The 10,887-nt window shown below is 31.5% G+C and overlaps 2 protein-coding genes across 4 annotated transcripts in view; one reads left to right on the top strand and one right to left on the bottom strand.

Annotated features, from left to right (window-relative positions):
* Positions 1 to 407: 407 nt before the first annotated feature.
* On the top strand, positions 408 to 4,312 carry LOC131164170 (uncharacterized). The gene is made up of 2 exons (XM_058121164.1): positions 408 to 529; positions 4,012 to 4,312. The coding sequence occupies exons 1-2, from the start codon at positions 513 to 515 to the stop codon at positions 4,310 to 4,312; spliced, it is 318 nt and encodes a 105-aa protein (XP_057977147.1). The 5' UTR covers positions 408 to 512.
* LOC131164168 (nudix hydrolase 14, chloroplastic) overlaps positions 3,810 to 10,887 on the bottom strand; it is a 26,050-nt gene continuing 18,972 nt past the window's right edge. The window contains exons 6-8 of one of the 3 annotated variants that reach the window (XM_058121163.1): positions 9,633 to 9,731; positions 5,495 to 5,756; positions 3,810 to 4,703 (exon numbers count right to left, since the gene is read on the bottom strand). In XM_058121163.1, coding sequence (XP_057977146.1) covers positions 5,496 to 5,756; positions 9,633 to 9,731 — 360 coding nt within the window. In that variant the 3' untranslated portion in view covers positions 3,810 to 4,703; position 5,495. Of the gene's footprint in view, positions 4,704 to 5,264; positions 5,757 to 9,632; positions 9,732 to 10,887 lie in introns of those variants that run through there. The other 2 variants (XM_058121161.1, XM_058121162.1) reach the window with 2 other exon arrangements.

Raw genomic sequence — 10,887 nt, 5'->3', positions numbered from 1 at the left:
CATAATAAGTAGGGTTTTCTCATGCTCTCCTTCCAATTCCAAAACATTAGGAAAGGAGAATACATTGTCAATTTGTTTGAACCCGGAATGCATATTGCAAGGTACAAAAATCTTTAATATTTTAGTTAAAAATTTCATGTTGATTAGAAAAAAACTATTGTTGTTATTCAAAAAAAAATTATGAGTAATATTTTATTCAATCCAAATTTGACATCTTTAGGTTTCTTATGCAACGATTTTGGAAATGGTCTCTCCATTTTCGAGACAAAAATAAAATTTTATAAAGAAGTAATTTGCCTTCGGGCTTTGCTCTTTAGGATTTCAAGTTCCGACCACTATGGCTGAGATCAAAGGTTCACATATTTTTGGCGTGATTCGCCTAGCTCAAGTGGGTACGAAATTAGTGAGGATGGAAGCCAGCTTCAGTGGATTGTCATTTGAAGAAGGCATGGATGGTCTATAAATGAATTTGGTGATTTGACCAAAGGACAAAGTGTTCAATCCAATAAATCATGCTGCTTCAAAAGAGGTATTCACACATTTCTCATCTCTAAATTTTATGTTTTCTTGTGTATATGATTGGCTTGTGTTTTTCATGTAACACAATATTATAGGCCCCCAACTAATGAAATAATAGTAACAGCAATGGTCTAGCAAATAATAATAATAATAATAATAATAATAATATCATGTTGTAAATGAAAAAAAAGAGAAAAAAAAAAAAAAAATTTGAACCCATAGAAATTTAACAGTCTAATTCTTTAAGAACTAAATGTTGCTAATCATTTTATTATCTCATTTTATTGTAAAGCATGTCCTTACATAGGCAAATATATTGGCATCTCATAGGTTAACCACATAATAAACCCTTATGTAGGCATATCAAAGGCACTTCCCCTTGGATGACTATACATTATGAATATGTCTCGTTAAAACCTCTGTTAAGGAAAACTCTGTGAGACAAAACCTTAATGAAGGAAAAAGAGTACAGTATTCATACTTCCCCTAAAAAATACAATCAATTAAGAAATGTCCTTAAGTTGTCGTATTTCAATGTTATGAATATGTTTTTTGAAAATTGAAGTTGGCAATACTTTTGTGAATAAATATGCTTAGTTGTTACTTGAACGAATTTTACAAATGTCAACATTTCCTTCTTCAGAAGTTCATGAATATAAAAGAACTTTGGTGAAATATGTTTAGTTCTATCACGTTTTATGTACACACATTTGATTTGTGCAATACATGTTGCATTGTCTTCGTATAGTAATGTTGGATTATAGTTCTTAACCATACACATTCATGACTTGTTTTGTGAACTGTCAATATTTCTGAATGGTTTGAAGAGATAGGATTATTTGCTTTCCAGATCGCCATGAGATAACAGTATCACCACATGTAAAAATATAGCCTGTTTGTGATCGAACTTTATGAGGTTTGACATCATAAAGTCATTTTGAAAACAAATAAAAATTCAAAGTTAGGTAAATATTAAATGGAAATGTTATTCTCACATATATCCCAACATAAAAATATTTAAGGACACGTACTCAAGATAAGAGATATAGTTAACATACAAATATAATTTGACGAAAAATTAAAGTTATATAGATAACAAATGTTAAAAGAAACAAGATTCTTACCTTAAAATAATACCAACGAAACTTACTATACCATTAAAGACTTGATCGTGCTGATAACGTGTTGTAAATGAAATAAAATAGGAAATTTTTTTTTGGAACTATAGAAATTCAACCATCTGATTCTTTAGGAACTAGATGTTGATAATCATCTTATTATCTCATTTTTGTTATAAAACATGTCCTTATATAGGCAAATACATTGACATTCCAAAGGTTAACCACATAATAAATCATTATGTGAGCATACCAAAGGTTGTAATATATTATCTAGATAATCATCCACATGAATATACATGTTTTACAACATATTAATGACAATTGGAAACTATTTTTTGCTCAACTTTCTTGACATCATTAATCCTTTATAAAATAGTGTGAAATCTTGAAATCATTCCCTCATACAAAATGTGAATAGACATATCTAGACTCCAGGCAGTAGAATTAATGAACCATGCCAAATAGCACTATGTCAATTAAAACTTGTGTTCAAGCACAACTAATTAATTAAGAATGATCCTTTTGATTGTGTAGGTTAAATTTATAAATAATTTTATTTTCCTTTGCATCTCTATAGAATTAAGCAATGTCTTTTATGGGAAGCACATTAGTGTTTTGGACTCTTACCTTTTTCTTCTGTGCTTGAGAAAGTGATGCAGTTGTATATAACTTTTGTATTCTTAATACGATTATACTGTGATTCTATCATGTTGTTTGTCGCGTGCTTCTCCATGGTAAATCGTTGTATATTTAGTATGTAATTGTTACTCACTGTGTAAATTTTTTAGAGATAGATGATGAAATTTATCTCAATTCTTTTAAGCTGCATTGGAGGGTATGCATTTCAAATATTGAATTTAGATTCAGGTAATTTAAATAAAACTTAATATAATTTTGCTATATATCTTGTCCAAATATTCACAAATCCAAATTTATAGGTGGTGAGCAATGATTTTTGTTTTAAATGCACTTATTTTTATTTTTATTTTAAATATAAAAATCTCATTGTAAACACAAATATTGAATCCAAAATGAACTAGATGAAATTTCATGTCCAAATTTGAATATTTTAAGATTTAAATATGGATACAAAATGTCTCCACATATATATTTTCCATTCAAAGAAAATCCTCGGATTCAATTTTGAAATTTGAATCAATTAGTAATGACTTGATTTTGAATGAAAAGTTATTCGGGGTACAAAAACAATCCTTGTGGGCCATTAGTTTGATCTTAACGAATAAAGGTTTTGATCAATGAGCAGACCAGAATTTAAATTTGGGTAGACACACAAGCTTTTGTTTTTTGAGAAATATTTTGACTTTGAGATTTCTCTTTTAAAAGTCTTTTGAAGCGTTATGTGTTCCTATCACCTATTGAATGTCTTTTTCAGGCATGAATCCGGCAAAGATTTGCTGCTTCTAAAATTTTTCTTTAAAACCTTTGCGGACCTTTATTATAGACACAGAAAAATCCTATGAAACGTAGCCAGTTCTAATATACAAAGAGTGCTTTGTTAAACTTATTTTCACTTTTTTAAAATTAAATATAATGAAATTCTTTCCTCGATAACATCATGTCTCAAAACCTATGAATATTCATGTTGTTATTAGTATCCACTTTGATTAATTTGACCATTTCAAAATGCTCATTAAATATAATTGAAGGATCCTTTAACAACACATTTAATTTTGTCATCCTTTTGGATCGATTGACTCGTCGGGTTCAATATTTTTTTTAAATTCATTTCTTAAATTTGACAAAAAGATAGATACTTTCCTGAGATTTTAAAAATACATATAATAAAAAAATGTTAATTTCTAATTAAATAGAGACATCACAATTCAATTAATTAATTGCCAATATTCAAATTGAATAACTCCATTACTCATCCCATCGTCCAATCAAAGCATCACAAATCTCACTGCCAAGAGGTGACCCAACGCAACAGGAGAATGTCTAGAGTAGGAAGAGCAAGGTTAGGGCTTTTTCTTTGAGGGAAGGGGAAATGGTGATACTGTTTTTGTCTGAATGGTGGGGACCCAAAAGGGCCATGTGGGAACTTGGAATTAAGTTTCTTGGTTATAATTAACATTCACACACACACAAACACACACGTCAAGAGCAAGTTCCTTGCTGATCTCTTTCTTGCAGGCAGGGAATTCCCAGGAAAATTTTATAAGGAATGGTCTTTCCAAAAAATTTGAAAACCACAAACAGCTTGATGCCATCTTATCATTTAAACTCATACAAGTGTGAAGTCTCAATGACGTGATCCTATCTTACTTTTATGAGTTCAAACAAAATCCTACATAAAATCACTATTACAAGTATCTCCCCTGAGTTTCACAACTTGATTTGCTTGTTTCAGCCTTTGGCAACAGCATAAGGGATATGGAATCACCAAACTTTCTGGTGCAGCACGTGAGGTTTCTCTTGTTGATTTAATCAACATCATCACCTCTTCCTGCTTCCCGTGGCCACTTTCGGAGAGAGAACAGATTTTGATGAGAAATGTAATGGTGATTGCAGGAAGGCGACAAATAAACTCTTCTAAGAGTCAATTTGATACAAGCAATGGAGCTCGCAAGAACATTTGTTTCCATGCCGGTATCGTGTGCTTATATGGTACCATCAGCCAAGATACTACTTTTTCTAGGTTCTCCTTTTGAGGCCTGGCAGGAGTCGGCGTGAGCAGGGTTTTGAGATCATAGCATCTCCATAAAATTTTTCTTTTCAAAAAAAGAATCTAGAAACTTTTCCTTCTTTGGGTGTCCAAAATATTGGATTTTTGATTTCAGAATATCAAGAAAAGTTCACCTGAGAAGGCATCGTCAGGAAATAATAAGGCGAAGAAAATCAAGCTGTGATTTCTCTGCAATGAACTACGCTGATTCCGTGCTGGTTAGACTGTTGCCAAGGGTCAACACAAGCAAATCTGAAGGGTGCAACTCACTGCACGAACGAAATGAACAAGTGAGCAGTTCACTTTTCAAACATTTTTTTCGTCACTTCAAAATGACTGCCGCCGCTAGGAACCATGCTAATTCCGTGCTGGTTACGCTGCACCAAGGGTTGACACAAGCGAATAAAGCAGTGAAATTCACTGCATGCAGGAAATAAACTAGCTCTTCATACGTTTTTTCTCTTTTCTTTTTGTAAGTTAAATTGATTAATCGCATGCGAACCAAGTTGTATCAAGCCGAAAATGAAAAACCAAAACTCTTGGGGACTACAGTACCAAACTGGGCAACTTTAAAATAATAGGGCCTATATATTTGTTGAATTTCTTTTTTTTTTTTAGATTACTCGTGGAAAATAGTTTTAATTTCCATTACTAGCTTTTTTAACAATTATAAAAATATCACCTTATTTTCTTTTCTTTTTTAAAAAAAAAAAAAATTTGGATAGGACAATTGGAAAACTTTTTTTTTTTTTTCTAGATTTTCTGTATAAATCTTGGAAAATTGGAAATAAGTCGTCATTTTTTAGACATTTGGAAATCTAAAAGTGAAGTAGAAGCTGTTGGCCACAACCAAATAGGCCCTTAATTTTCTTCCTCGTCATTTAACAGGTACCGAGAGTGTTCCAAAACCATCAGAGTTTCCTAACATCTACAAAAAATAATTAAAGACTGCAATGCTTCATTTAAAAAAAACAAAGCAAATATATATATAAATACAAGAAGAAACCTCCAATGCTAACTTTCAGCAGCAGGGCCATAATTATCCTTCCATCATTCCATTCTTCCGCCCACTCACTCAAAACAAGGAAAAAACAAAAAAAAAATTCATGCAACAGAAGAATAAAGAGAAGTCTTTTTAAGGATGAAATAGATACAACAGTCAATGTACCTTAGTGGCTAGAACTGTCGCCAGGAGAACTTTTCTGAGGCGGCAATAGCCCTTCTCTCTTGGCCATTTCATAAAGAGCAATTGCAGTTAGAGCCTTGGCATCAGCAGTTGTGCGCCAGAGTTTTCTATAGGGAACCACATGCACCTTGATCAGCTCACCATGTTCGCGAAGACCGGTCTCTTTTCCTTTCAGCTGTGCAATAACATCTTTACTCACATGGCCTCTGTACAAGAACAGGCTCAGTTCCTCATCACAACCTCCCTACCAATTAAGAAATGGAAAAAGAAAAAAAAGACATTCACACTGAGCAAGAGAACCAGAATATATGACTGGTATAAATTGTTAAAATAATCTTCACTTCCTTGAGTATGGAAATGGATGTCAAATATAACCTGCTAATGAACTGTATAAATCAATTCATCTACAAAGAAGGTAGGTATTTCAAGTTTGATATGCATTTGAATGATTCTGCACTAAATTTTTCTTCACATGCTAAGTTTCTCTTTATTTATGCAGATGATTGAAATGGGCTAAGTATCGTGCTTAATCATTTGCTGCTGTTAGTCACCATTTGTTATTATTTCCTTCAATCTCCTGAGTTGCACATAATCCTAAGTAATTATTATTGGACCCATGTTAATTATCATTGTCATTGGCATTTTTTTATCATTGTTGTCAATAATTTCTAGCTTGATTGATAGAAAGAAATCACGAACAAGCTACATCAAGAGATTAAGCACCTGCCTGCAACATATAGACCGAAATTCTGTCAGGAATAGGATTATTTGTGGGCTTGTAGAATGGTCTCTAATTAATTATAGGATTATGGAATGATCTAGAAGAATTTGACCGAACGGATTAGTCAAATGGGCCATTAAGATAAGGTTATCTCCTTGACCTTTCCTAATGAGCTCAAAAACCACCTGTGTTTGGCCCTTAACCCTTGTCAACCTTTTTATCAGGCCTTCACTGAAAAAGAAAGATCACTTGTCACATCATCATTTGTCTAACCATACCATATGTCATGTTGTAATATTGCATGGCATCGCACTGTTGGGTGATGACCACCCCTTCCATTGCGAATGCATCAAATACAGGCTTCCCACCTCATTTAGGAGCTTTTGACCCATTTTTAAAACTACTCACCTTAACTCTAGAGAAATGCCACACATCACCCTAACTCACCTTACTAATTCCCTAAATCCTTCAACATTATGCTCCTCCCTTATTTAACATGAAATTTTTAAAATTTTGATTTAGATTAAAATTTGGTGGCTTAAAAAATATAGAATTTTTATGGAAGTATCAATTTTGCTTTTGATGCAAAAAAATGAATAAATTAACAGTTAAACCTGAAATTTTTATAGAAAACAGTTCGACATAATTATGCAAGGTTTAGAGCTAAAATATTCCAAACAAAATCATGTTGTGTATAAGGTGCAAATTACTATAAAATGATAACCACATAAACAATCTCAATTAACATAAAAAATTCATAAATCAATTAAAGTATTAAACATTAGCTTATTTGCAAATACTAGTTTAGACTTAAAAGATGGAATATAATGTTGTAGTTAATATTTAGGTTCAATTTTTCATAAAATTTCAAAAGGCTTAAGTTACCACTCTTATCTTTCTTGCAATAATCTTATTTTCAATAATTAAAAAAAAGATATATCAAAAGGCCACCTTGTTATAAATTGACAATTTGGATGCCAATTTATGCCATAATGCATATACACTAGCCTAGCAAATAATTTATCATTTTTAAAATTTATTTGTTTATTACTAAGATGCAATTTTGTTAATGAGATAAACTAACAAATTTGGTGCTAGCATTATCAATATACTTCATACATAAATAACCAAATATAATTAACCAAATTAAATTTATTTGTTAATGACACTGAACAATGATTAAAATATATGTATGCACAAATTATTACATAAAATATGAACATATAAACCAATATAGTTAAGATGATAACTAAATAAAATAGTTTTAAATAATCATAACATAAAAAATGACCTTCATGTGTTTGAGAGGGTTAACACAGTTGTTAGAATCTTACGGTTTGTGATTCGATTTATACATTTTGTATTGATTTGAATCTTACTAATGAATAAAAAAACAACCAAATCATTGCTGAATCTATCAATTTACCCCATGAATCTGATGAATTGATCTGAATCAATCAATTCACACGATTTTAGACCTATCATATCCTGATGGACCTGACTAATAAAAGCCAAATGGTTTAAAATACCCAAAACAGAAATTTTTTTATTTTTTTGCTTTTAATTTTACACGATAAACTTCCATTCCTTGCCTACATCAGTTCTATGCTTAAGGGGAGAATATAAAACTTTAGTTATGTTGCCTTCACAAAACCATTCTTCACTCTCGGGGGAGTATGGCATTCTGTGATTATGTCATTGAGATAAGGGGCAAGACGCTCATTGATTAAGGCAGTACAAATGTTTCATTGTGTTCCTAAGATTCAAAAAATGTTTTTTCAGTAGTTTGTTCAATTATTATCAATTTTTTTCATTTAATTGTTTTTTCTTTTTAATTAGAGAGAATATGCATGAAAGATGATTTTTTAAAAATTGTTAATAAACACCAAAACATCAGTTTTTATTAGTTTTTCTTAATTCTTCCTTTAAACAACATAAATTTCATTTTCTTATTATTTTTTATTGACTCATTCCTTCTTTTTATTGTTTAGGGAAACCATATGCATGAAATATATATATATTTTTTTTCCATTGTCAAATTTTAAATTTATTTTACTATTTTTCTTGCATGTTGTTTGGAATCAATTTTGGAAATTTGTACCAAATATTAGATTCGATTAATTCTTGATTCTCAATTCCTGAAATTGGAATCTTGATTCACAATTCAAATCCAGATTTGACAATTATGGCTTGCAATATGGTAGAAGATTAGTCAAAATTATCAAAGCTTTATTTACACTTTACACACTAATAATTTTTCCAATCAAGATGCTTATTTAATGGAATTCCTTGACAACTTTTTCAAAATTTTGTATGAAAATGATCAAATCCTCAGAACTTCTATCAAAATTTTATAAAAATTCACTAGATTGAGTTTTAGCAATCGAAGGTTTTGAATCACAATTTTCAATTTGAAGGAAATTTGTTTCATAGTCAACTTTTCAAAAATTCGGTTCAAGTCTTGCGATTTCGTTAACTTTGATGATTTTTTGAAATTTTGAAAGAAATTTTATTTAACCACCATTTGGATTTCCATAGTGGCGAAAAGTGGAAATTTTGATAATTTTGTAAAAATTTTAAGACATTTGGATTTCCAAAGTGGCGAAAAGTGGAAATTTTGATAATTTTGTAAAAATTTTAAGACAATAATAACAGGGGATACATGATTTTCCAGATTGCCCAATCCTCTTATCAGCCCTCCCTAGTTTTTTTTGCATCACAACATCACTTAAATACGACAATGTGTCTCCCACCTTCATGGGAAGCCCTAATACAATTATCATCTACACAAGAGGACCAGAAGCAAAAGAAAAATTATAAATTGTGCAGCTTCAGAGATTTTTTTATAGGGTATCAATACATGATCAGTGTTTCAAACAGTGTACAGAAATTTGCTATGAGTTCTATTAACAAAAAAGTGTCCAATAAGGTTTAATATCCATGCCATAACAAAACAATAGAGATAAACATCATGTTGAACTATTCAAAAATACCAAACCATTCTCAAAATGGTCAAATGCATAGACATATAGACAAACTTAATTACAAAATATTCCTTGACTTAAAATGACTTGCATTGATCTACATCGAGTTTGTGCTCCACTACTTTAAAAAAATTGGAGCATTAATCTACATCCGTTGGTCCTAAATTCAAACAATTAACTGAACATCCAGAAAAACACTTGAATTTCCCTGACTCTTGGATCAACTGAAAGATTTTTTGGATTAAATTCTTGTTCTAAGAATATCAGCATTCTAACAAATTTTTCATTTTTATTAAAGAAATAACTATTGGATAAATAGATACTCTAGCATTCAAAGAAAAGGAACAACCCACAAATATACTAGATCACAACATGGTGTTTATTCTTAATTTCAAATAAACAAGTGTGGACATACCGGAGAAGGAAAAACTCTGCAACCAGTTGATGGATCCAGCAAAGCTGTCAAATCAAACATGTCTTCTAGATTCAGACGTATTCCAGTCTCCTCTTCAACCTGACATATTTTGTCATATTAACTCAGAGATAATTGGTTAAATAACCTTACTTCTCCAAGATCCCAGGATAACTCTAACACAAACCATGCGACTAGTGTGTGACTGTATATTAGTGTTTATGAATGAACTATATAACAACAACAACAACAAAACCAAGCCTTAAGTCCCACTATGAATGAACTATATGAAAAACTAAAATGATTATTTAAAAATATGTGTTTGCATGTCTTTATGTGAAAGAATAAAAAAGGCTGGTCTTGCACAACCAGTTAAACAGAACAGTCAGAGTACATATATACATAATTACATATGAAACACTAAATTCTTAAATTAGCGAATGATTATTAAACTAAAAATGAAATAGTAAAGAGAACTGCACACAAAACATGCATATTACAAGTGGGTTCATTTGCAATTATTTTTGGAGAAGATGGACTTGTTAAATTCCTGCGGGGCTGTACACATGGGCAGACATTCCTTCATTTGATTAGTATCCAAAATATTTGTTTGTCACAAAGACATGCATTCTACATATGACAATTAATAAAAGAGTACGAAGAGAAAAAAAAAAACAAAGAATTTTATTTAAATTAAATTGCAACCTACTAGAGACGTGCATATAAATGAGATATGCAAAACAAGAAAAAGCAGTAGTATAAAAAGAAAATGCTCCTCCATAAGCTACCAGGCAATGTCCAAGTCCAACAGAGGTTTAGAACTTTAGGTCAAAGAAGCACCCTGTTTGACAGGTAGAGAAAAACAAGGAGTTGCATCAATTGTATTACTAAGCCATAAGGCCCATAACCAGGGAGTAAATATATTATATATCTTTTGGAGTTCACATCCTCACCACAATACTGGTGCATGGATGCACACTAGTGCACACAGGCAACCCCCGGCAGGCCCCATTAAGTGCAATACACACATACATCAATACATACATAACTAATGTATTTATGCTCCTGACACTCATGCGCCACACAAACAACCTAGTGCAGGACCTATCAAGTGAGACACAAGCATATGCGCATATAACTGATGTGTTTATGGTCCTCAGGAGAATACATTATATATCATTTGGAGTTCACATCCTCACCAAAATATTGGTGCATACACGCACACTAGTGCACACACAGACAACCAACCCACAGCAGG

This window comes from Malania oleifera, chromosome 9, assembly GCF_029873635.1.
Source record: "Malania oleifera isolate guangnan ecotype guangnan chromosome 9, ASM2987363v1, whole genome shotgun sequence".
In the NCBI taxonomy this organism is placed as follows: Eukaryota; Viridiplantae; Streptophyta; class Magnoliopsida; order Santalales; family Ximeniaceae; genus Malania; species Malania oleifera.
This window is presented reverse-complemented; position numbering and strand designations above follow the sequence as displayed.